General features: G+C 34.5%; 1 protein-coding gene across 9 annotated transcripts in view; it reads left to right on the forward strand.

Annotated features, from left to right (window-relative positions):
* Window positions 1-25324, forward strand: part of ABI1 (abl interactor 1) — a 103908-nt gene that overhangs the window by 64008 nt on the left and 14576 nt on the right. For 3 of the 9 annotated variants that reach the window (XM_001367359.5, XM_001367453.5, XM_003342090.4), the window contains exons 3-7: window positions 8385-8561; window positions 16360-16374; window positions 17115-17215; window positions 20477-20617; window positions 21964-22064. In XM_001367359.5, the coding sequence (XP_001367396.2) occupies window positions 8385-8561; window positions 16360-16374; window positions 17115-17215; window positions 20477-20617; window positions 21964-22064 (535 nt within the window). Of the gene's footprint in view, window positions 1-8384; window positions 8562-16359; window positions 16375-17114; window positions 17216-20476; window positions 20618-21963; window positions 22065-23367; window positions 23449-25324 lie in introns of all 9 variants that reach the window. The other 6 variants (XM_001367409.5, XM_001367500.5, XM_007504842.3 and 3 more) reach the window with 3 other exon arrangements.

Raw genomic sequence — 25324 nt, forward strand, 5'->3', positions numbered from 1 at the left:
GCAAGGCCATTCAGGCACTGCTGTCAGGGCCTTTTCATTCTATGATATGTTTATTCTAGACAAAATCCAGACTGTTCCATGTCCAGACCAACAGTGCATCAGAAAGGTGTTGATAACTGTGACTTTGAAGTTTTCCTGATAATTTGCGTGTGTTAATGAACTAATCTCCAGATGGTACAGATGGGATTTGGTCTGTTCTCCACCCCCCACCCCCCCAAAAAAAATCAACTATGAAAAGGAGACTTCCATCTCTTATCCCCTGTGAGCCCACTTCCATCTCCATCCGGTCCATTCTGCTGAGTGCTCCCAACTCATATCCAGTGAAGTGAAGATCTTTGTCTCTCCGCTTCCCCAAGATCTTCCTCATGCTGCCTGCCTTCCTTTACCATCCCATTCTCTGTTCCACTCTGCCATCTACCTCTACCTCTTTTGATACTTGTCTCTGCCTTATTGGACTTTTTGCCCCCATATTCTCTATGGTTAAAGTGTGATTTCTGCCCCATTTCCCATTTCCAATTATGGTGAGTACTCAAGGAACTAGGCATGCCTGCTCCCATTTCATAATATATAAATCCATGAGTTATTAAGTTATCAACTCACAAGTAGTATGCTTTTTAAAGATGGAAACACAAAGACAGATGAAAACTCCAAACTTGTACAGTTCTAGGGCTGTTTTGGTGAACCTAAGGCATGCATACCGGAGTGTGCTGGAGAGGGCTGCTCCCTTTCTCCTCCAAGCAGCTTGAGGAAATTTCTCATATGATTCATTCTTCTGCCTAGCAGCCCAACGGGAGTGTTTCTTTCCTCCTGTCTGGCATAAGGCAGGGGCTCATGTGTCATGAGGGGCACTCTGTCTCTAAAAGGTTCACTGTCACTGATCTAGGGTTTTATCTCAGGCCTCCTTACTCTTTTCATTACTCTGCCTTGTTGATGTGTGTGTTCTCCAAGGTTCTACCCTCTTCTCTTACCCTTTCTCCCTCTAAATATGGCTCTTCACTGTTTGCCTTAGTGACCTCATCAGCGCTTCTGGGTATAATGCTCCCTATAGCTGATCTGTATACCCAACCTGGGCCACTCTCCTGAGTACCAGTCTTGTCCCACCTACTGCCTTTCTTTATCCACTCTAGTTCAGTGTCTGACCAGGCCACCCCGCCTATCTGCCCCTCCAAGGAAACTTTAGGGGTTACCTTAACTTCAAGGTGAAATCAATGTAAAATCCTTTTTTGGTTTTTAAAGTTCTCCCTGATATAGACATTACAGTGCAGTGAAACTGACCTGCTTACTGTTTCTGTGTACAATACTCTTCTGAGTGTGGCCCTAGAATGCCTGGGATATTCTTTTTAGTTTTCCTTCTGAGAATTCCCTAGCTTCCTTCAAAGACCTGTTCATTTGCCTCTATTATTGGTACCCTCTTCCTTATCCAAGTCATGTTTCTACCCTGTAGTAAACTTCATGGGGACAAGGATTGTTTTCTGTTCTGTTCTTGAATTCCCAGCACCTAGCATAGTGCTTTTCATGTCGTTTTTCTTTCCCTCTTTTTCTCTCAACTCCTTGTTTTGTTTTTGGTGAATGACTTCTTGTTCTTTTTGTATTCTGTAACTTCATGTATTAATTCCTGATGATACTTGACAATATGGCATAGAAATAAGATTTAAGATACCATTAATAAAATTATTAATCTATGCTTTTAAAAGCCAGTGTTAAAATGTCAAGATTGAAATAAAAATGAATGATTCTGAACCTTGTAAGGGTTAAAATAGTAGTTTTGACAAAATAAGAATAAAGAATTCCTTTTTACAACCTTTAGAAAATCAAATTGGTTATTCTTAACAACTCTTAAGTAAATTTGTGTAATTATGTTGTCATGTAAAATTTTTTTTAAATGTGTTTTTATTGATATCAATTCTTTATACATTGTCCACATTCTCCCATTTACTCTCTCTCTGAGCCATCACTTAAAGAATTTTCAAAAATTTTTAATGATTTTTGAAAAGCTTGAAAACATTTTCTTCAAGGTAATGTTAAATTTTCAAGGTTCAAGGTAACAGATTTGGTACTGCTTTGAAATTGTATAATCTTAATTAGGTGTGAGTTTATATGTTCCAGTAGTCTGGAAAACACATTTGTACACAGATTTATTCATTCATTCATTTATTTGTTTGTTTGTTTATATAAACCCTTACCTTCTGTCTTGGAGTCAATACTATGTATTGGCTCCAGGGCAGAAGAGTGGTAAGGGCTAGGCAATGGGGATCAAGTAACTTGCCCAGGGTCACACAGCTGGGAAGTATCTGCCAGATTTGAACCTAGGATCTCTGGTCTCTAGGCCTGGCTCTCAATCTATTGAGCCACCCAGCTGCCCCCCACAGGCTTATTTAGAGATGTAATCTTTACCCATGATTGTAGCTGATATGAGGCCAACAGCCCTTGGGCTTCACTGGAACTAGTTATAATGTATAAAAACGAACATTTAAAAGTCCTTAATTGGGTTGTATAATTAGAGATAGTGAGAATAGTTAGCTCAGAATGATTTTAAAGAATAGGGACTTTTTTCATCTGTGTTGATTTTCATGACTTCCATAATTTCATTACACATATAAAGCTATGTGTATAATTTGAATTTTTTAAATTGAAAGGTGAATATAATTCTTTGGATATGAAAGTCCAGATTTAAAAAATCAACTTAATTTTTCCCTCTTATGAGTGTTTATGTTTTTCCTTTTCCATTTTTAAACAATGGTATGAAGATTGGTTTAAAAACTTTTAGAACTTTATATTTAGTACCTCAAATGATTTTATTTGGAAATTCCCTCTGATAATGCAAATTGTTAATGTTTCAGTCTGTTTTTTCATTTGTAAAATGCAAATAATAATTTCACCTCCCTCACAATGTTATTGTAAGAGCCAAATGACATAATAACTTTTCAAATATTAAAGTGATATATAGTAGTAGTCTCTCGGTAACTGAGGATGACGATTGTCTTTGTGCCTTTTCATCTGTGGTGTATAGATGAATGTACACAAAGACACTTGTGAGTGAAGATTTAAGTGGAAAAGTCGATGCACAGAGACAGTTACACTCTCTTGGCATAAAGTGATATATAATTATTGTTATTATGACTGTACTTAAAATCTATTTAAGATAAATAAAAAGGAGTGATTGCAAGATCTAAAAGTTTCATAATATTTATTTGTAAAATAGAAGTATCTGGGACTATTATACGTTTTAAAGAAGTTCCTAGACTTCAGGTCCTATTTAATTTTTACCAGTTTAAATTCATTTCCTGTTTTCCAATTTGTCATTGACTTGATCTATAATGTTATGGTAGTAAAAGTACCATTTCTTACTTTTTCCCAGTTAGAGTTAATTATTTGGGGGGGAAAGCTGGAGAAGCCTGGGGGGAAAGCTGGAGAAGCTGCAGGATCAAACATGTTTAAAGCCTCATACCTATACTACAGCTTTGGTATTTTTATGTTCTATAACCCTGAGGGAATGTCTAGGAAGGAACTACTAATTTTTTCCACCCGGGAATGTGGTAGAAGGGCTTCTTATTTGGTTATAGGTTGACCTAGATGGCCTGTGATTTCCCTTACAACACGACTTTCTATGTTCTTTTGCATATTCCCTTTCTTTAGGGTAGGGAGAGACTGGAGAATACATTCGAGAATTTGTATAAAAAGTTTTGTTTTTCCTTTTAGGAACGTATAAATAATATTTCTGTGTTCTCCTTTATAAAACATTTTTTCAATATAATTTTATTATATTTTCATCCTTCCCTTATAAACTGTGTCCCCATATAGATTCCTTTACTTATTCATTGCTTCTCCATCTTAATTCAAGGGCCTTCTCTCTGTTAATTATTCCCAGTTTATTGAGTTTATAGCTTGTTTATATGTAGTATTTTGCATATTATCTCTCCCTACTAGATTGGGAGTTTCTTGAGGGCAAGGACTGCCTTTTGCCTTTCTTTGTATCCCCAGGACTTGACACAATTCCTGGGTCATAGTAGGTGCTTAATGAATGCTTAATGATGGAAAAGTTTTTGTTTATTGTATTGTAAACTTTTGTAATATTCCAAGGATTTTACTTTAAAATGTTATCAGCAAGAAAGTAAAGCTTACCGCTAATTCAGATTCTTGGCAACTTCACAAATCACTTCATGGGGAAAATAACAAAGTATGAAATTTCACCTCCGTTTTCCTGATCTGATCACAAGCTTTGAGACCTCACCTGTCTGCATATTTTGTAATTTTTGAATTCTTGATCAGCCTCTTTTTGAAACTATCTTCTGTATCCTTTTGTCATTCTCATTATTTTTGGATCATTCAGTTTCCACTTTGAGTTCTTATTCTCAAATATGGGTACCTTTCAATGCACCATTATTGGCCCTTTATTCTCAATATACCCAGGAGAATATACACAGCCAAGAGTCATTGCCATTGTTAGCTTTACCTTGCTGATGCTTTAGTCTAGCCCTGATGGCCAGCTACTCTAGACCTTAAGGACCAAATTGCACACATATAAAACTGAATTTTCTACTTTCCTATAACCTTCTTTACTTGATAATGTCTGGATCATCAATCACCCAGGCTCAAGATTTCAGATCATCTTTGACTATTCTCTTTCAGTCTCTGCCTAATTGGTTACCAAGTCATACCATTCTACCCCAGGAAATAATAAATTTTTATCAATCACCTGTCATCTTCCAGGCACTGTGCTGGAGTTTGGAGATAGAAATACAACAAATGAAACAATTCCTTTTCTTAAGACTCTTATAGTCTATGCTATGAATCTGCTGTTTATTGTGGATACAAAGATTAAAAAAAAAGGCAAAAGACAGCCCTTCCCCATAAGGATCTCACATTCTACTGGGGTTGAACAATATTCATATAAATAAATATGAAATATGTGTAAAATAAATGAGAGATGATTTCTAGGGTCACATAGAGATCCTAGTAATTAATTGGAGGGAATCAGTAAAAGTGTCATGCCAGGTGGAACTTTGAACTGAACTTTGGAGGAATCTAGGTATTCTAAGAGGTGGAGGTGAGCTCAGATGGAATGCTTTCCAATCTGTAGGGAAATCTATGCAAAGGCATTTAAGAAGGAAAGTCATTTGTTTAGGCTCATTTGTATGACTGGGTGTGTGATGGGAGTAAACTCTTATTTGTCAGAGAAAGATGGGCTCAGGGCAGATTGTAAAGGGAAGCAGCATTTATAATTTGTCCTAGTGCAGGGGCCCATACATTTATTTCTTTAACAAAATAAACATTTTTATATTTGTGTTTTATACATTGCATATATATCTTACGTATTTAAAAAACATGTTGAAAAGTTCATGGGCTTCATGCGTCTGACAAAGAGGTCTGTGAAATGAAAAGGTTAGGAATCTTATCTGGAAGAGGCAGTATGGAGCTGCTGGAGTTTTATGGAGCCCAGGGCATAATATGGTCAGACTTGTGCTTTAGAGATGTCTCTATGGTTATTCGGACTTTTTTGATTAGAGAGAAGAGAGACTTGAGGTAGGTAGAAAGAGACTTTAAACTCTTCCTGGCATCTAAGGCCCTCTAGCTTACCTTACTTTCTTTTTTCATTCAGTTTTATTTTCTTAATTCTGAACTTACATACCAAAAAAGAACATTTCCATAAACACAGCGGAGGATTCCATATGAAATGGCAAATTTCTAGTCACAATCTCTGCTTCAAACAAAAGTATTATTAATTAGACTGTAGCTAGGTGGCAAAGTGGTTAGTGTCAGGCCTGTAGTCAGGAAGACTCATCTTGAGTTCAAATGTGGCCTCAGGCACTTCCTAATTGTGTGATTCTGGGCAAATCACTCCTGCTTCAGTTTCTCATCTGTAAAATACTGCAGTATCTTTGCAAAGAAAACCCCAAATAGGGTCACAAAGAATTAGACACAACTGAAGAGCCAACAACCACCACAACAATTATTAAATACTTCATAAATACTCCATAAATAAATACAACTGAAGAGTCAACAACAACCACAACAATTATTAAAAACTCCATTGTCTATTTCTTTCTGAATTTTCTTCTTGTTTTCTTATGTGCATTAAAAAAAGTGTTATATGATGTTCCTTCCTCTATCTCTCTCTCTCTCTTTTCCTTCCTTGTCTTCCTCCTCTTCTCTTTCCTTCCCATTTCCTCCTCTCTCTTCTCTATGACTTTGCCTTCCCTCATGCCAAAGCCCCTTCCTCCTAAAGAAAGGAGGGGAAACTTATATAAAAAATTAGCATAGTCCAATAAAATGAATTCACCTAATAGCCAGTCCCCAGAATGTATGTCTCTTGTACATTGTGTGTGTCTATTGCCTCTGTCAGGAGGAGGGTAACTTGCTTCATTATAGGTCTTCTGAAGACATGGTTGGTTCTTTCTTTGATTAGAATTTTAAGTTTTTCGAAGTTCTCTTTGCAGTATTGTGCTTGTATTAAAATTCTACTGATCTGGTCAATTCATTCTGCAATTTCTTTGGAATTGTCTTTTTAAAATTTTTATGGCTTAGCTTACATTTTTAGTCTTTTCTAATGTTGATTCCCTTTGTATATTATTCCTTGCAGCTAACTGGGCTATTTTCTATCTTCTTTATTTGTCTATTCTTTGATTTCCTCACACTTTCCTCTTTCCTCTCCCAGTCACTGCAAGAACAGTTGACTTCTCCCTCTCATTGCTTATAGTCTACTGCCAACATTTCTGATGTTGCCACTACTTAGGTGTAGGCCTTCATTGCCTTATGCCTGGATGAATACAGTAGCTTTCCTATTATCTCTAGGATCAAGTATAAAAATCCTGTTTGGTATTCAGTGTCCATTTTTCTATTTGATTGCTCCTTCCTTCTCTCTCACCCCACAATGTTTTCTTCAGTTCTTTGTCTCAAGCCTTGCTGTTCTTTGAACAAGGTACTCCATGCATTTAGTTCGCTGTTCCTAATTCCTAAAATTTTCCTCTTCCTTTTCTCTACCTCCTGGCTTTTCTAGTTTCTTTCAAGTTTCAACTAAAAATCCTCCTCTAGGGAAGCCTTTTCTGATCCCCAGGGCCTTCTCTCTGGTGATTATTCTGACTCCATTTTGTTTGCATGGTGTCTCTCTGGTCAGACTATGAGTTCCTTGAGAGCTTGGACTGGTTTTTGCCTTTCTTTGAATCCCTTGTATTTAGCATAGTTCCTGGCATATAACAGGTGCTTAATAAGTGTATGTTGGTTGACACATGAGCTGTTTTTGCCAACATATGATGTATCCTATATCCATTCGTCCCTCATCTCAGCAATGAAGGGAGAGAGCTACAGTTTCTCATATCTACTCTGGGGTCTGAGTATAGTCATGGCAACTACTGCCAATATTTTCATGACATCCCTCTCCCTTGCATGCTTCTTAAAAATCTCTAGTGATTCTTTAACTTGCTGCATTAGACAAGACAGTAATCATATGGGAAGGTGTGGACATAATTAGTTATATAGTGCTGGACACATGGATTACACTAAATAAATTGCTTTTAGAGCCATAGAATTTTAGAAGTAAGAATTTAAAAGATTATTTAGCCCTGTTCCCTTCATTTCGCAGACTAGGACACTGAGAACCATACAGGTTAAGTGACTTGCTGAGAAGAACAAACCTTGCAAGGTTCTCACTTGGATTATTGGATTCACCTGAAAAAAAAATTTTTTTTTTGCCTTTGTCTCTTTTGCTGTTTTAGATTCCAAGAACTTTTTGTAAAGGAAACATACTTACTAGAAATTGTTTCTTTGACTTAAATCTTTCAAAATAGAATATGTTTTTAATCTCATATCTTTACTCAGTTGTATTTTGGAAATTGCATGTGTGAGCTTGTATTTGGAGTCATGGGTACTTAATGCACTAGAGAAGACTTATGGATGATAATGTATTTGTACTTTTCCATGTAAACTTGGTCGAATAGTAGGTGCCATATGTGATATTTAGAATTTTTTATATTACTATTTTTGTTGTTTAGTTGTTGGACTCATTGGGACTCCATGAACCATATTGTTAATGGGGTTTTATTGGCAGAGATACTGCAATGCTTTGTCATTTTCTTCTCCAGAGTATTAAAGCAAACAGATTAAGTGACGTACTGAAGATCACCCAAATACCAAATGTCTGAGGTAAAACTTGAACTTGAGTCTTTCTAACTCTAGGTCCAGTACTCTATCCATTGTCACCTAGCTGCCTCCTTAATTGTTCTAGTACACTGCTAAAAACTATATTTGTTGGCACATCCATTGACTTTTGAAGAAAGAAAGCATTTCCTAGTAGAACTTGGATTTTCTGATTTCTTCTGTCATAAATGGCTGACTGAATGAGCATCTTTTTAATGATATTTTCTTCCTTTGTTTAATTTCAAATACAGACTGTGGACATTCATAAAGAAAAAGTGGCTCGAAGAGAGATAGGCATTTTGACAACAAATAAGAACACATCCAGAACTCACAAAATAATAGCACCTGCAAATATGGAACGTCCTGTAAGGTACATTCGAAAACCTATAGATTATACAGTACTGGATGATGTGGGCCATGGTGTCAAGGTAAGCATTTTTATAGACCACCTATGTTCGTTTGCATGTTGTTTGGGCTTCTGGAGATGATAGTGATTACATGGTTTTCCTAGAGAGTTATTAACAATAAAAATTCTTGGATAGCATGAAGAATAAAATACTTTTGAGAATAATAATTTACTAATTTAAATGAATAGTTATATTATTTTATATTGGGTTAAGTTGCAGTTATGGTTCTAATATTGGTGAATTTCATTATCAAATACACATTTTAAAAGTAAATAATAGAGCTTATTTTTATGACAAAATGGGCTATGTACGTTTTAAATATTGTGTTTTTCAGTCTAATACTTCATTTTTCACATTGCTAAGGAAACATAGTGTTAGATACATACTGTAAATTATTTGTCTACCATGCATTGCTTTCTTTTTAGCTAAAACAAATTTAAGGGTGGGATTATTGTAATGAATTCCCTTGCCATCCATGCACAGTTATTTGGGGGAAAAACAAAAACAAAATTAGGTGCTCCCAAGAATTAAATTTCTGATGAATTATTTGTTTATTGCATTTTGAAGAAGAACTTTAGCCAATCTTTGCTCAGGATAGAATAGTCCTCTATAATTTTAGAGCCTTTTACTTCAGGGACATTTTTTTGCCTACAGTTCTAGGTAATTAGTTCAGACAGGCTTAGATTTCAGGGGTTATATATTTTCTCCTAGAATGGTATTGAGAACTTTTGGTAGAATTTGAAGTCTTATCTGATAGCTTTTCTATCATATTTTGAAATGTAGTTTGTCAAGATTTCCATTGATATTCCCAAAGCTGGCAGTGAGTCCCTCATTCAGCCTAACTTAAGTATTACCAGCATCTTCCACAACCACCACCACCATCACTATACTAGTCATCTCAATATATTAGAAGAGTGAAAAGTCACTCCTCCTCACAGAAAGTTGGGAATCCCTCACTGAAATGCTTTTTCAGTAAATTTATTTGCTGTGCCTTCTATTTCCTGGACCTCTTCAACCATGAACAGCTGAACTGCCTTTCCTTCCCCTTCATCATTGCCAATATCTATATAATGCTGCCATGGATGCATAGAGGAGTTAGCTTATAATTCTCAACTATTAATGATTGTTTCTTTGTATTTACTAGTAGTATGGTCAGGATTTCCTTCAGATGAATAAATCCTCAGTTCTATTTACATCATTATTTCAGCCTTTGATTTTGGTAAAATTCCACTTTATGTACTAACTGGAATTGATTTTAGCCTCTGTTTTTGTTTTTTTTTTCTTGATCAAATTCAGATTCAAGATACTTTAGAATTGTACTGTGTATTAAATTAAGAACTTGGTTTTTGACTAATGAAGTTGGTTCAATTAAAAAACATTTTGGAAACTATTTTCATAGCACTATGCTAGTTATAATGGAGAGATACAAAGTTTGGATAGTTGTATGATTATTGAGCAAGAGCTCAAAAGAAACTCAAGGCTAATCTTACCTCTTCATTATACAGTTGAGGAAATTGAGGCCCAGATAGATTAAGAGTTTTCCCCAACATCAGAGATGAGTCTTGAAACCAGGTTCTCTGACTAAAGCCAATGCCCTTTCCATTATACCATGATGCTGTAGTTCATCCTCAAGAAAATTACTGTTTAAGTAGGGGGATATGATATACATTTGGTATAGAAAACAATCCATAAATAAGGGGGAAATTAAACCAAAGTGAAATGGAAGATAGGGGATAGGTAAATACATTTCTAACTAAGCTGGAAACTGCATTTAAGCTAGGTTAATTTAGGCTGCCAGGGAACTCAGCAGGTGAGGAAGAGAGGGCAGATATTGTGTGGGAGGTGGAGAAGTGTGGGGAATGAATAGAAGAGAGCAATACTTGCCTGCGTGAGCACTTTTTGATTCTTTCAGCTTATCATGTAAATAGTACTTCATTTCTTTTTTGGTTTCTACTCTTGTTTTGTCCACTTTCCATTTTAAACTTTCCATGCTATTGAGAGTTCACTACTGATAAATATAAAGAGTAGAGAATAGGCTCGAAGGCATGGGCTTCTAGATCTCCTTGCCCTCTTAAAAAACTCACAATTTTTTTTCATTTAATGATGTTTATGTTTAAATTTAGGGAGTAACTAATAATAGATGGATTATTTTTACATCGAGTTTTTACCAATAAAATATCCACTGTTTAAATAATTCTTTTGGGTATAACCGTATTTCTTTCCCTGGGCAGAAAAAGTATATATAATTAACAAATACCTTTGTTTGGAATTTAATGCCCTTGACAACCTGTCCCCAACTTAGTTATTCCAGCCTCATTATATCTTGTACTCAGTACTCAGATTCTATAAGAATTCTTTTCTGATTCTCCTCAGCTGCTAGTGCCCTCCCCAAACCCTGTCATCTTTATATTCTTGTATGTGTATACACATATTGATGTGTATGCATATATACATGAATATACAGTGAAAGTTGTCTTTCCTCATAGATAAACTCCTTGAGGAACTTGCACACTAATAAATGTTTATTCATTGGTTGAACAAATGCATAAAGTAATCCTTTTCAACTTTTTGGACGCTAACAACAATTCTGAATAAGTATTTTCCCTCCTGACATTCTTATTCCCAGGCTTTCCTCCTAAGGGCATATAAAACACTCTTTAAGAACATATTTTTTCCATGGAAAATACTCAATGAAATAAATTCAAAATTAAGATAATTTGTAAGCCATTGGATCTTGTAGGGTCTTTGTTGTCTGAAAATTAGACCTAAAAAATTTATACATTCTTAACTTCAAGTAAACTATAGGGACTAATTAAAATTTTTTGCTTATACCCTCCTATTAAGTTATATTATTTTTATAAATTCTTGTGAGTCCCAGGCTATCTTGGAAAATTAAATGAATCAGAACTTTTTAATTAAAATACTTTATATTTTTATTAGAAATATCTAGTTGGAATTTACCAGGGAGTAAATTTGGTCAAGTTGTGTGATGGGGAAAGCAAGACATTTCACAGTTGCTCTATAAGTCTAACTTGCATAACATTTGCAGATCTACCTTGGTCAAAATTCTTTTGAGAGCTCCTCATGCCATTGAAATCACAGATTCTGACCCAAAATATTTATCATTCAACAAACATTTATTAAACATACTGTGTTCCAGGTACTGGGCTAGGTGATGCATATACAAAAAATAAGATGGTCCTTACATTAACAAGGAGATAAGGACATAAATAATCATACAATAGAATTTAAGCAAAGTAGTTACATATATCAGATTGTTTGGGATGGAAGGGACAAATATTTTAGGGGATCACAGCATACATTTAATTTTCTGAGGTAAACTGTATTTTAACTCCACTACTATTTTGGATAAATTACATAATTTTTATAAATTAACCGAGTGTAAGAAATTGATAATTTTAAAAATATGTGGTTGTTAAAAGTTCATATAGGGTTATTTATATAAATAATTTTTATTTCTGTCGTCTGTAGATTGGAGGATCCTTTTTTATCACCTAAAAATAAGGACATACTAATGGGAATGAACTCTGAGAAAGGAATTTAATCTGATCCTTGAATTTACTTTTTTCCTTTTCAGTGTGTGTTTATTATTGCCAGTGCTTATATATTATGAACCTATTTTAAAAAACCAAGAGAGCCCATGTCTTTTGGGAGTATTTTATCTAGATCCAAATAGGGCTCAATATCTTGAGTTATGGCATTTAGCCATTTTTATTCAGTGTACTCTTGACAATGATAATTTGAGATACCTATAAAATATATTTAAGATTAATAAGAGACATGAATACCAACTATAGGTTCCATAATACAGCCACTTCATTAGCATAGAAATAATACTTGCTCTATCTCAGTTAAAACAAGTTTTTCTCTGTCCCTTTCTCCTCTAGTAGAATATAAATGACTGATAGACAATTTCCATATGGCATAATTTGTACTAGTAGCATAATTTGTAGCACTCACAAATTCAGGTTAAAGAACTTTGTGAAGACTGTCAGAGAGGAGAAAAACATTTACCTCTCTAGAGTAAGGGGTTATTCCCGTGAAAATTTGGATGTAATAATGGACAGTGTTAAGTGTAAAATTAGGGTTATTGACTGAATATATTATATCAGTGGTCACCAGGGATTTAAATTCAATCCCAATAAAATACTCAAGTCAGTTTAGGATTTTTATGGTGGTTTAATTAAAATAGTAGGAAGAGATTAAGAAGAAGAGAGAGAGGAAAGGGCATAAGATTTCTCTGGCCTAGCCTAAGCCAAGGGAAGTTCAGAGGCCTCACCCAAGGGGCCTTCTCAGAAGATTAAATCTAGCTCTGCTTCCAGCCAGGAGGTCTCCTCCGAGATGAGGGGCTTTGGAGGATAGTGCCTTTTCAGGAGGTTAAGGAAAGGAGGAATCAATCTTACCACTCACCAAGGTTGCTCAGGGAAGATGCCTCATCTACCCAAGCTATAGAGCCAAATGCTGCAAGCACGCCAAAATGCCACCCAGAGCTCCCAACGATGCTGAGAGAGCCATGGAGAGGAAGTGATGTGAAATAAACAGGCATTTCTTTACATCACTTCTGTGTCTCACATGTACCAATGGTAGCTTAAGCTTGGCTTAGGGCAGCCCGGGGGTTTGTCAGTTGTTTCTGATTTGTCACTTGCTAGCACATGTCAGTCATAGGCTATCCTCCTCACAGTTAATCCTTAAGTGGGGGTGTATACATTCCTGGTTGCTAGAATTCTAAAGACTAAGCAGGGTGGAGTAAATCTAAAATTCACAACAATGAAGCCAATTTCTTCCTCCAGCCTCTGGCCTCTGTCTTTCCCTTTGGCCAACCTCATTGTAGCCTTTTAGCTACATGGATTCTTGTTGGCCCTCTGAAGGATTTTCTTCTTTATTCATTCATTACACTTTTGTTAAGTGCTCTCTGCATTTGGCATTATAGGGAGTAGATAGCCCTTGCCATCATGGAGGAGCTTCCAGGCTAATGGGGACAGTTTGGACACAACTCTGTAGAGACAAAATAGACAGGAGAAATAGGCAACAATCACAATGGGAAGGCACTACAACTAAGCCAGATTTGGAAAGGCCTCCATTAGAAGATGGAATTTTGACTAAGACTTGAAGGAAGCAAGAATATGGAGATTAAGAGGGAGATCATTCTGGATATTCAGGATAGGTAGGTAATGTGGATGGAGTCAGTACTTGGAATTCTTTGTTAAAAGAACAGCAAGAAGACCTAGGTCAGTAGACTAAAGGAGACATGGTGGAGTGGGAGAGGAGTAGAGGAAGAATAAAATGTTAGAAGACTGGAAAGATGGTTGGAGGGAACTGGTTTATGAAGGGTTTTGAACACTGAACAGAATTTTCATCATAAAGGTGATCACCTGGAGGTAATTCCTAGAGCCACAAGGATTTATTGAGTAGTTGGTGATATGGTCAGACCTACACTAAAGGACAATAACTTTGGAGGCTGAATAGAGGATGGACTTGAGTGGAGAGACCCACCAACAGGTTATAATAATAGTCCATGTATGACAAGATGAGGAGGACCTATACTGGATGGTAGTGGTGATATCAAAGGAAAGAAGGAAACATATTCAGTAGATGCTGAAAAGATACGATTCACAGTCTTTGGCAACAGATTGGATATGAAGGATGAGAGATAGTGAGAAGTATGGATGAATGATTTCTAGGCTTTGAGTCTGGGGGATTGGGAGAATGGTGGTGCCTTTGACTATAATAAGGAAATATGGATGAGAAAATTTGGGGCTAAAGGTAAAGAGCTCAGTTTTGGACATACTGGGTCAATCTCAAATGGAAAAAGATCTTTGTAGTTGAGTATTGACTTATTAAAACCCTAGATGAACATGTGTTATTTATTTTGTTAAACATTTACCAATTATATTTTAATCTAGTTTGGTTAGTGGTTGGGAGTTTTTTAGGCCAAACTTGGGAGTTTGACACCTGTTCTATAGGACATCCAGTGTGAGGTGTCTAGTAGGCATTTGGAGATTTGGGACTGGAGATCAAAAGAGAAGTTAGGAGTAGATAAATGGATTTTAGAATCAAAAGCAGAGGAATAGAGATAATAATTAAATGTATGGGAACAGATGTGGTCACCAAGTAAAGTATAGTGTAGAGGTTTGGGGAAGAACCAAGAGAGAGTAGAGTTCAGAAAAACCTATCAAGAAGAAGAGGATAATCAACAGTGTTAAAGACTGGCAAGAGGTCAAGGAGGAAGAAGATTGGGGAAAGGCTTTTGGATTTGGCCATTAAGACATTATTGGCATCTTTGAAGAACAGTTTCAGAAGCCAGATTGCAGAGTTAAGAGAGTGTGAGGGGGAAAAAAGTAGAGAGATCTATTGTGTATATAGGCAAGTCTTCTCTTAGTGCCCAGGATGGTAACTCTTCGAGATTATAAATTACATATAAATGACCAAACTGCATTGTAAGGGGTATTTCTAAATTGTGAGTTCCTCTCCATGAATAAAATAATAGGGTTGAACCTCCACAATTATCATAATGTTACATTTGTACTTTTTTTTTTAACAAGGTATATGTTTTTTATTATGATTTGATGTTTTGACATCATAACATAGGGTTGTGGATGAAAAACATTATATAGCATTTATTTTTGCCTTCTGATGAGATGAGGATTGAAGGGCAGAGCATTACATTTGTACTTTTTATTCCCAAATATCTTAATTTAAATTAAAAATATCTGCTTTTATGGAAAAGATACAACAGCTATTCAGTACTACTCAATATCTTTTTAGATAAAAATTAGCACTATAGCCAACAAAAACTACATCTTGTATCAAAAATCCATTGCAGTTTGGTAGAAAAGGAATACATACAAGGTGTAACATCCCTGTTTTTGCAATGTATCCAAATAATTATTGTTTTTATGGTCAGAGTATGACCATACTCTTTTCAGTTTGTCTAACATTAGAGAGAATTATCGGCTTCTAAAAAATATTAACAAGTTAAGATTTTAAATTCTGAAATCCAAAGATTTCAAAACTATATCATTAAATGTAATTCATCAAGGTTTCCCATATTGTAAATAACTCAGTGCCTGTTCTTTAAGATGGTGTTGTAGTGAAGAGAACAAGAACCCAAATAGCTAACTCCTTACTAATTTGACTAGAACAGATTTGAGGGAGGAATGGATCTTTTAAATCTTTTGTGATTCAGGTATTTGGATCCAGCATCATATGTATGAGTATTTATTTAGGTGTTACCCAGTTGACATTACTCCTCATATGTAGAAACAGTATCATTCTGCAAATGGCATTTAATTTGAAGCCATAAGTACTCATAAAGTTGGGCTTCCAATATTAACTTATTATATTAACTTAGCATATTAATGTCTAAGGACTGTCAATATGATGTGTTGACATAGTTGGTCTTTAGTTGCCAGTTATGATAAAACCATTTATGTCATGACTATTTTGATCTGTAACTCAGTGGGATGAGGTCTACAGGATAAATTGCTGTTTAGGCTAAGGTTTTGTGTCCATGAGACTATTGGATCGAACTGCTCACCTAATTAGTCAATTTTGTCACCAATTTTTATTGTGTTTGAGTGAATTGAGTTATTCAAGTGATAGTTTTGGCATCATTTAGATAGTAATTTATCAAGTACCCACTGTAATTTTCTTTTTATTATGGGTACTTTAGTTATAGAGTATTTGGAATGTGATTACTTAGTAAAAATTAATTGTAACTTTGAACCTTTCCTATCAGATGTGATCTATCCGGAATTAATTTTTACTTTTTCCCCCCCTTTTTTTTGCCAACGTAAAGTGGCTAAAAGCCAAGGTAAGAGCAGTTATTTCTCATTTGATTCAGTGTCCCCTCTGTTGATAAAGGCTGCAAAGCCACTAAAATTGAATTGCTCTTGTACATCTCTTTGCTTTTTCATAGGTTATGTAGAATAAACATGCTCAATTTAAATTCAAACCAGCAACATTTAGCCTGGATGTGTTAATATATCTAGGATATATTGACATTGTCTTTATATAGATACCTCCATTCCTCTAACATTTAATGCTTTGCTCATATTTGATAGATGGATGCCTTGCTCTTATCGACTTACATTTTAGGAGGCTTCCCCGACACTGCATGTATCATTTCTTATTTTTATCCAAGGAAATGAATAACAAATTATATGAGTAGAACTGAAAATATAAGATCACCTTGTATTTCTAAGTTTTCAAAGACCTAGTACTTGAATGAAAAGTACTGGTATGAAAGATAAGTGATTTTTTTAAAGGTCTTTGACTGTTAACCTGTACAGAAATCACAGTTAAACCTATATGAACTTTACAGATATAAATGGAATTAACCATAATAGTGGACACAAAAGCCTAAAGTTTAGTTTTTAGTGTTATAATTTTTCTCTTGAGTTTCCAATACATTTAGTATTACTAAAATGTGCTATTCAAAGTTGTCTGGGAAGCCTCATTTCACATCCTTATATTAAAAAATAATACTTGAGTGTCAAAATACCAAGAGAACAGTTTGATATGAAAATAAAAGCCTCTCCTTCAATATTTTAGCATGGAAATAACCAGCCTGCAAGAACTGGCACACTGTCGAGAACAAATCCACCTACACAGAAACCACCAAGTCCTCCTATGTCAGGCCGGGGAACACTGGGGTAAGAATTCATCTACTTATTATTACTTTTAAAAGGAATTTAGAATGCTTAGTGAATGGAGGTTAGTATAGGGTGAGCCCTACATTAAGTAAATATATTAGAACCCTGTACTTGAATCTTAATGTCCTTGGGATCTACACCATGGAACCACCCTATCATCTAACAGTAGCTTGGTGGTGTAATTGAGTTGGTGGATCGAGTTCTATGCCTGGAGTCAGAAGACCTGAGTTCATATCCCACCTCAGACATTTACTAATTTTGTGACCTTGGGCAAATCATTTAATCTCTACTTGCCTTGGTTTCCCTTATGTATAAAATGGGGAATAATAATACTAACACCTGCCTCCCAGGATTATTACGAGCATCAAATGAGATTCATTTGTAAAGCTTGTAGTACCTCCTGGCACATATTAGGCACTCTCTCTATATATATGCTATGTGTCATCACTATCACTGTCACCACCACTATTATAATTATTATGTACTTTTGGTTCTTCATTAAGGTCCCTTTGATGGTTCCCTAGATGGCATAGTGTTAGAATAATATCCTTCTGTGCATGATAGTTAAGGTTATCTGTAGATTAGATGTTTAATGTATTTTAATCTTACTTTGGTTTATTGTAAACAAAGTAGAATGCTTTCATGAATATATGTGATATTTTTTCCTGGTAATTAAAGTTATTTAAAATTTTTAATAACAAGTTTGTACATAAGTTTTCCAGTTATATGATCCAAATTGTCTCCCTCCCTTCTTCCTTACCCGCTCCCAGAACTGGCAAGCAATGCAATCTGGATTATCCATGTATAGTTATGCAAAACATGTTTCCATATTATTCGTTTTTGTAAGTGATCAATCTTCTAAAGCTCAAACCCCAAAACATATACCCAGCTAAATAAGTGATAAATCATATGCTTTCATTGGCATTCTGGCCCTCATAGTTCTTTCTTTTGATGTGGATTTACTGTCATATTGACCATTCTGATAGGTGTGAGGTGCATTTTTCTAAATGAGTGATTCAGAACATTTTTTTTTCATATTATTATTATTGATAGCTTTGATTTCTTTATCTGAAAAAATGCCTGTTGATATCTTTTTGATCATTTATCAGTTGGGTAATGACTTGTATTCTTATACATTTGACTTAATGTTTATATATTTGAGAAATGAGACCTTTATCAGAGAAATTTGTTATAATTTTCCCCCCAGTTTTGTCATTACCCCTCTAATTTAAGTTATGTTGGTATTCTTTTTCACAAGACCTTTTAAATTTAATCTAAACAAAATGATTTGTTTTACATTTTGTAACGTTTTCTATCTCTTGTTTGGTCATAAATTCTTTCCTATAGATCTGACAGGTAAACTATTCTACATTCCCCTAATTTACTTATAATATCACTCATATGCTTATTTCATATATCCATTTTGAACTTAAATTGATATCGGGTGTGAGATGCTTATCTAAACCTAATTTTTACCTTTTTTTTTCTTCCAGTTTTCCCAGCAGTTTTTGTCAAATACTGAGTTCTTATCCCAAAAGCTGAGGTCTTTGGATTTATCAAACTAATACTAGATTGCAGAGGTTATTTACCTCTAATCTTTTTTATTAATCTACCCTTCTATTAGCCAGTACCAGATTGTACGTGATATTTCTATGCTAAATGTTAATTCCTTTTTTTTTTTAAACCTTACCTTCTGTCTTAGAATCAATACTGTGTATTGGTTCCAAGGCAGAAGAGTGACAAGGGCTAGGCAACAGGGAGTTAAGTGACTTGCCCAGGATCACACAACTAGGAAGTATCTGAGGTCAGATTTGAACCCAGGACCTCCCATCTCTAGGCCAGGCTCTCAATCTACTGAGCTACTCAGCTGCCCACAAGTGTTAATTCTTTATAATTATAAATGTTATATTGTAACACTCATACATAATACATACATATAAATTATATTACAATACTTATAAGTTCTTTGTAATAGATTTACCCTTTATTTATTAGTTTTAAAAATTAGTTAAAACACTTCTTAGAATGCTTACAGAGCTTCAGGATACACAAGTACTTATTTTTTTTTCTGATTCTCAACTTTTTTTGACCAAAGGTATAATTCTATTGTGTTTTAAGTTCTTTGATATCCAAGTTAATCAGATCTAAGTGCTCTAGTTTGACTTATCTTTGTTTAAGCTTTTTTCAAGTCCACTATTTGATTGTTTTTCATTGCAGATACTTTGTCTACCTCCCATAATTCATTTTAGTTAAACACTCTTGTATACCTATGATTTACAGAGCATTCCTTCTTCCCAGAGGAAGAGATGGTGATTAATAAGACATAGTGCCTGCCTTCATGGAGCTTATGATCTAAAAGAGGGAAATTGGTATTTACACAAAAAATACTGTGTGGTATAAAATAGAACAAGATAAATACACTGAAAAGATAAAATATTTGATGAGGCCAAATGAAAAAGGAATCACCCTTTCTTCATACCGAGTGGGTGAACTAGGGAAGGTGTTAATGGAGTTTGCATTTTTGTAAATGCTACAGGAAAATTAGGATTATCTAAACCCAAACTAAGTTTTGTTTACTTGTATTTTTCAAATTTTTTTTTAGCGGATTTTCTTTTTGGACAGTGGCATGAAAAGAATGTCATATCAGACTACCTAATAACTGCTCAGCAAAAGTTATTTCTCTTAGCTTTTCTGCTGACTTAGTGACCTTGGATAAGACAGTTTAACCTCTTTGCATTTTAACTTGTCCATCTATAAAATGGAATTTTTACCTGTCCTACTATAACCCCACCATTCTACTTATCCTGGTGTTTTCACAGTGAGGTTCTCAAACAGGAAATTTAATATGTGGAAACAGTTTACTGTCTTGGAGAAAATGTATGAATTTATCTGATTTTCATCTTTTAATGTCTAGTTTTGAATTATACTTGTTTCAAAATATTGACCCCATTGTATCAGGAGAGCATCAAATGCAGTGTGAAATATTGAATACCCTATTTGGACTCTAATCTTTATGTAATATTTTTAATTCATAGTTTTTACAACATTGGCTATTATAAAATGTTGTTATTAATGGGTTGCATTAGTAAATCAATAGTATTGTATTCAGAGTTAAAATCTATTTTATTAATAATAATAACTTCAGTAACTTCATTGTATTACTATGAGTCAATAAAATCACATTCTGATTTGATGTCAAAATCCCTTTATTAAATGTATTTTGTCATTCATATCTTAAAACATTGTTTTTTGCTTCTTTAGACGGAATACTCCTTATAAAACCCTGGAGCCTGTTAAACCCCCAACAGTTCCTAATGATTATATGACAAGTCCTGCGAGGCTTGGAAGTCAGCATAGTCCAGGAAGGACAGCATCTTTAAATCAGAGACCAAGAACACACAGGTATAATAGTTTCTGAAAGTGTAGATTGGATATAATTGATAAAAGAATACCTAAAATACTCTGAGTAAATATGAAGTATTCTTACAAGACTGTTCCAGAGGATATTCATCAATGGAGGTAGACTGCATATTTGAACCATGTATCTAAATTTTGCATGTCTGCTTTTTAACTTTTTCCAGATTGTCAACAGCATTATTCAACTCTGATATTACCATTTTTAGAAAGGTTTATGTAATTTATTAATGTTTGGATTGAGGTAGGAAAATCAGGTATTATATTAGATAATTTTAGGTGCCAGGGAATGCCAAAATGTCAGAAAACTTCAGGGTTCTTAAAGAAGGGGATTAAATCAGACAGAAGATTCTCTTTTGTCCTTTTTCATCAGAATCGACACTCTGATATTTACTATTTATAAGTTTTAGACTTTTAGTCAAGTCCATGAGGGATTCATTTTAGTTGTATCCCTTATGCCAAATATTCCCAGGTTTGTATCCTGAAGATAGCTAATTTCACAGATTGTTGTCTCTGGGTTTCATTATCAGAGTTTCTTATTGTAAATAGTTGCCCTATCATTTGTAGTACTAAATTGTTTCCTTTTTTTAAATGAATTTAAAAATGCATCTAAATTCCTTGCAGAGAGGTGATTAGCAATATATGTTGGTCAATGTTCACAAGCTAAAAGAAATTCAAATTATGTAATTCAATTTCCTTATTCTAGAGATGAGGAGATTTTTAGCGCACAAAATTTTGGTGATTTTTTTTCCCTGGGGCACATTGTTAATAATTAGAGATAAAATTCAAACCTAGGTACTTAAAGAGTTTGAACTATAGTGTAAAATATGGAATTAAAAAAATAATTGAATATTTCTTTTTAATATATCTTTGAAATTTTCTTTTAATTAAGCAGTTCATCATGCCAGTTCCAGTGATAGACATTTATTTTACCTTCTTGAAGCCTGTATTATTATTGCCTAACATAGTATACATACATTGGTATGAGAGATCCTTCCTAGAACATATTTTCATGACAAAATGTGGAAGAAAGGTCAGTTGTGTTTGGCCATTGAGCAGATTCAAATTTAGCAGACTGTGGTTAAAGATTTTGTGCTACCTTAATGTTAGGAGGAGATAACTTGATTATCCTTTGTACTGCTGTGATATGATTTCCTAGACATTTATCATTGTCACCTCTGCTTTTTGGTGTGTATTGAGATGAGTGTAATTAAGTTTGCATGCCAAAGACAACTTAAGGATTTCATCACTAATTTAGCATTTAATAACATGTTAATATTCCTGGTTAATTATTTTGAGTGAACTTTAGGAGTAATACTGACTTTTCTTTACAGTGGTAGCAGTGGAGGAAGTGGAAGTAGAGAGAATAGTGGAAGCAGCAGTATTGGCATTCCCATTGCCGTGCCTACACCTTCACCGCCAACTATTGGACCAGGTGCATTACTTATGAAGCCTTCTAAAAATTGTTCTGTGATATTTAAATTTGTTGATATATAATTAGAAAACTATAATAACTTACCAACATTACCAAAACCATCTTAGCAACTTTCTTTTTATGTGCTCGCCTTCCTTATTAGCTGAATTCTTTAGGTTAAATAGGAATTATAGGAAATATAGGAAAAATAGATTAGGAATTATAGGAAATATAGGAAAAATAAATTAGGAAAAATAACAATGTCTGAAAGAGTTTTTATTTTTTATTTTTTAATAAACTCTTACCTTCCGTCTTGGTTCTAAGACAGAAAAGAATGGTAAGGACTAGGCAATGGGGGTCAAGTGACTTGCCTAGGGTCACACAGCTAGGAAGTGTCTGAGGCCAGATTTGAACCCAGGAACCTCTCATCTCTAGGCCTGGCTCTCAATCTACTGAGCTACCCTGCTACCTCTGAAAGAATTTTTAGATTAATTGGTTTTCTATCTTACATTGGTTTACATCTGTTAGCTAAAATAAATAAATAGGGATGCTAATAATCATCACAGAGATATCATGAGGAAAACCCTTTTTAAAACTTAGAAATACTTTATAAATCTTATCAAAATCTACTCTCTTAAACATTAAGAATAATAGTGTGAAATTTCTTGTGAAGTTCTTAGCTTTCTTAGATGTGATTTATTAGACATTCTGCAGTGTAGGAAAGGAGCAGTCTTGTAAGTTGCAAGAAGACATGAGATGAATGTAGTTCTGACTATCCCATTTCTGTTCTATAGTATAAAAATGTTTCTGCAACTTATTTGGCTCATCTGTAAAATGGAAATAATTATGCATGTGTAGTGTAGTGTAGTGAAGATGAAATGCGATGGACTGTATAGTTAAAGCCCTATTATTTTATCGAAAGGATGGGGAATTAATAAGAAATTGTTGTTGCAGTGCATTTAAGTTAGCTTAACAAAGATTTCTTAAACAAGTACATTATATGTAAATACATAGAATGTTTTAAAAATATAAATTATTGAATGAACTAGAAAAGGATGAACAACTTGTATAATAAAGGAAAAATTTTTTCAAACATCTTATAAAAAGTAGGTATATTTCATAACAAGAAGGTCATTAACTTAAATTTCCTCCTCTTTTAATTAGCAAATTTTTTTTCTTATTTGAGGGAAGAAGATCTGCTTATATTTGTAACTGTTTCTCTTTTCATATTCATATTAGTAAACTCTGATTGCTTTTCTGTTGTCTGACTGTTGTTTAGTTCACTTGCTTGCACTCTGATTGGCATTATGAACTATTTTATTAGCACAAATTTCTGTCCCTCCTCCCTCTGGAGCTCCACCTGCACCACCACTTCCTCCACCTCTCCTGATGGGCAGTACGATAGGTGAGAATCATCAAACTGAGAGTGATTACAGTTACTTTGCATAATTTATAATAAACTATTCCTAGTAGACCTACCTGGTTTGATTTTTAAGGACTGTATATTGTTGATACAAGTGTGAAACTAACATATCTAATCTAAACTAATATCTTCTGGTTGGTGAAAGGCCTCTGAAGTTTTGCAGAAAACAAGCGTATAAATGAATCTTGGAGGAAAACTCTTATAATAGCAAAATTTTTAGGAATAACTTTTTTATGTTGCACATATATTTTAGTCATATTTGAACATTCTATACTTTTATCTGCATTGTGAAAATGAAGAAACACATCTATATATATATATGTTTGACTATGTATAGATGTATATATTTACATATATCTTTATTTTGGCTTACATAAGCATAAGAGCCCTCATAATAGAAGGTGATGATGTTATAAAGGAATTGACTTTGTTTGTTATGCAACACACTAGCATATCTAGAACTTTAGTTACAAATGAATTTTGATTGGCTCTTTATAAGATAAATGCATGACAAACTACTTTTTAAGAGAGATATCTATAAATGATTAATATGTTGTGTCATGTAATAAAAACAAAAATGTTTTTGTGAAGTTCTGAATAACCGGTGTAGATGTATTCTCATCTATTTATTTATTATTAACATTCTCTCCCAGCCCCCTCCCCCACCAAAAAAACAAACAAACCCTAAATGCAAAAACCATCACTAGTAAGGTAAGTTTGGCTGGCAGCCAGCATGGGTTCAATAAAGAACATTTAAAAATATTACTTCTTATAAATGTATATAATGTCAGTAACAGAAAATTTGATAGATAGATAGATAGATAGATAGATAGATAGATAGATAGATAGATAGATAGCTTTTGGTAAGTAAAGTTAGATATGCTACAGAAATCACTAGGAATACAGGGGAATCCATTTTCCATCCTTGCCTAGTGTATACAAAGGCTGTATGTGGCCTCTTAAAAAAATAATCTGGGGGGCAGCTCAGTGGATTGATAGCCAGGCCTAGAGATGGGAGGTCCTAGGTTCAAAATCTGGCCTCAGACACTTCCCAGCTGTGTGACCCTGGGCAAGTCACTTGACCCCCATTGCCTAGCCCTTACCACTCTTCTGCCTTGGAGCCAATACACAGTATTGACTCCAAGATGGAAGGTAAGGGTTTAAAAAAAAAAATCTGTCATAATACTGTTTTTTTGGGGGGGAAATGCTCGAGGGACTTGAATAATAGATTATTTCTCTCTGGAATTAGCAAACCTCCCCTATTCTGAACATATAACTTCCTAGGCAATAGCATCTAGAGACTCTGGAAAGCCATAAATGAGCATTCTCAAGTCCATGAAATTGGGTACTCAGAATGCTCAGGACCCCAACTAATTAAGAAAAGACTGCTTTATGTTGGGAATACTCTAGGGAAGAAGGGGAGTTAGGTAGCACAGTGAATAGAGCATCAGGTCTGGTGTCAGGAGGACATGGATTCAAATCTGGCTTCAGACACTTCCTACCTTTGTGACTGGGCAAGTCTCTTAACTCCAGTTGCATAGCCCTTACCAGTCTCCTGTCTTGGAACCAATACTTAATATAATTTCTAGGACAGAACATAAGGGTTTAAAGAAGAAAGTAGGGAGGAATGCATTCAATATTTTAGAATTGGATAGAATTCCATGCTTTTAAAATTAATTTGTAAAACTTTGTGTAGTCTATTGCATATAAGTGTAAAATAAAGTTTATTTAATTGAATTGTTTAAAGAGATGATTCCCGTTTCTGGGGGAAACCCCAAACTGTCAATGTTCTTAATAATCGTCTAACTTGAACTCTGGGACATGTCAGAGAAAAAAGTAAAATTAAAGTGAGGGTATT

The sequence above is a fragment of the Monodelphis domestica genome, chromosome 5 (genome assembly GCF_027887165.1).
Source record: "Monodelphis domestica isolate mMonDom1 chromosome 5, mMonDom1.pri, whole genome shotgun sequence".
In the NCBI taxonomy this organism is placed as follows: domain Eukaryota; kingdom Metazoa; phylum Chordata; class Mammalia; order Didelphimorphia; family Didelphidae; genus Monodelphis; species Monodelphis domestica.